The 1,118-nt window shown below is 35.8% G+C and overlaps 1 protein-coding gene across 1 annotated transcript; it reads right to left on the bottom strand.

Annotated features, from left to right (window-relative positions):
- Positions 1–205: 205 nt before the first annotated feature.
- On the bottom strand, positions 206–909 carry LOC108367379 (putative nuclease HARBI1). The gene is made up of 3 exons (XM_017621986.1): positions 714–909; positions 483–652; positions 206–429 (listed from the first exon to the last, which is right to left on the bottom strand). Exons 1-3 carry the CDS (start codon positions 776–778, stop codon positions 206–208), a joined length of 459 nt encoding a protein of 152 aa, XP_017477475.1. The 5' UTR covers positions 779–909.
- Between the last annotated feature and the right edge of the window lie 209 nt (positions 910–1,118).

Below are 1,118 nucleotides of genomic sequence, written 5' to 3'. Positions count from 1 at the left end.
CTCTTATAGAGGAATGTGTGTTGTTGTACTTCTTTTGGTTCGCACTTAAATTTCCACAATCTCTGAACGGTATTAGCAGGTAAGACTTCAGTCCATATGCTTGATCGCCAAGCAAATGCTGGTCCAGAGGTATATAAATAGTTCCTAGTAAAAGTTTACGAAATATATTTATTTTCAAGTAAATAAGCAAGATTTATGATGTGTCTTAAATACCGTCAATAATCTTCTTATACACTTTTGACCTGCGGAAAAGGCATGAATCGTGTATAGATCCAGCTTCACCGGCATAGCAGTCTATAAATTCCAATTTTTCATTACAAATGCCTGGTAGTAGCACCGAATGGTATTTTTTCCGGTTAATATAAGAATTCGGATAGCGCGTAGGCTTCGCAATAGGAATGTGGCTGCCATCTACACATCCGATAACGCCTAAAAAGAGTCTATAATGAAAACAAAAATAGGAACAGACCACGCTTTATTACCTGGGAACCTTGGTTTTTCCTCGAAAAAAGAGGCAGTGCGTTCTGCTTCATTTGGTGTCGGCCAAGCTATTATATTATGAGCTCGGTTTATTCTAAGCAAATATTTGCAAATAAAGAATACAGCCTTCCAAGTAGTTTTATGAGATACATCAAATCGATCAGCTATTGATCTGAAAATCACTTTTTATTAATTATTTATGTAAATAATTTTAATTTCATTGGTTTACCAACCTAAAGCATTCAGTGTAGGCCAAGTACCACAATGTTGTTAATATTTGCTTTTCCAGCAAAATCATCGGCTGCCCAGGATGAACGTTCAGATAAGAGGCGTGCTCGTTGTTTAAAAGCAGGTTTAATTCTTCAAAACTCTTTTTTTTTAAGCGAAAATGTTGAAAAAACTGCAAGTCGTCAAAGCGAGGAATGGTCTCCTGGTTTGTGTACTTTTCGTCCCATGGTAACTTCCACATCACTGTCACTTTCGCTATCAAAAAACAAATCAAAAGCAATTTTATTTGCCAAAATATTACAAATGTGTAAGCAGTTCGCCATTCTTTTACATTTAACTACTTATTTAAACTTGAACAGCTGATTGGCGCCAAATTTCATTCTTTTCTGTTTCTTTATTCCCATTGTTCC

This window comes from Rhagoletis zephyria, unplaced genomic scaffold (genome assembly GCF_001687245.7).
Source record: "Rhagoletis zephyria isolate East Lansing unplaced genomic scaffold, Rhagoletis_zephyria_1.1 Rzeph_scaffold_00044, whole genome shotgun sequence".
Classification (NCBI taxonomy): domain Eukaryota; kingdom Metazoa; phylum Arthropoda; class Insecta; order Diptera; family Tephritidae; genus Rhagoletis; species Rhagoletis zephyria.
The sequence above is the reverse complement of the archived record's forward strand: the minus strand, read 5'-3'. Positions and strand labels throughout refer to the sequence as shown.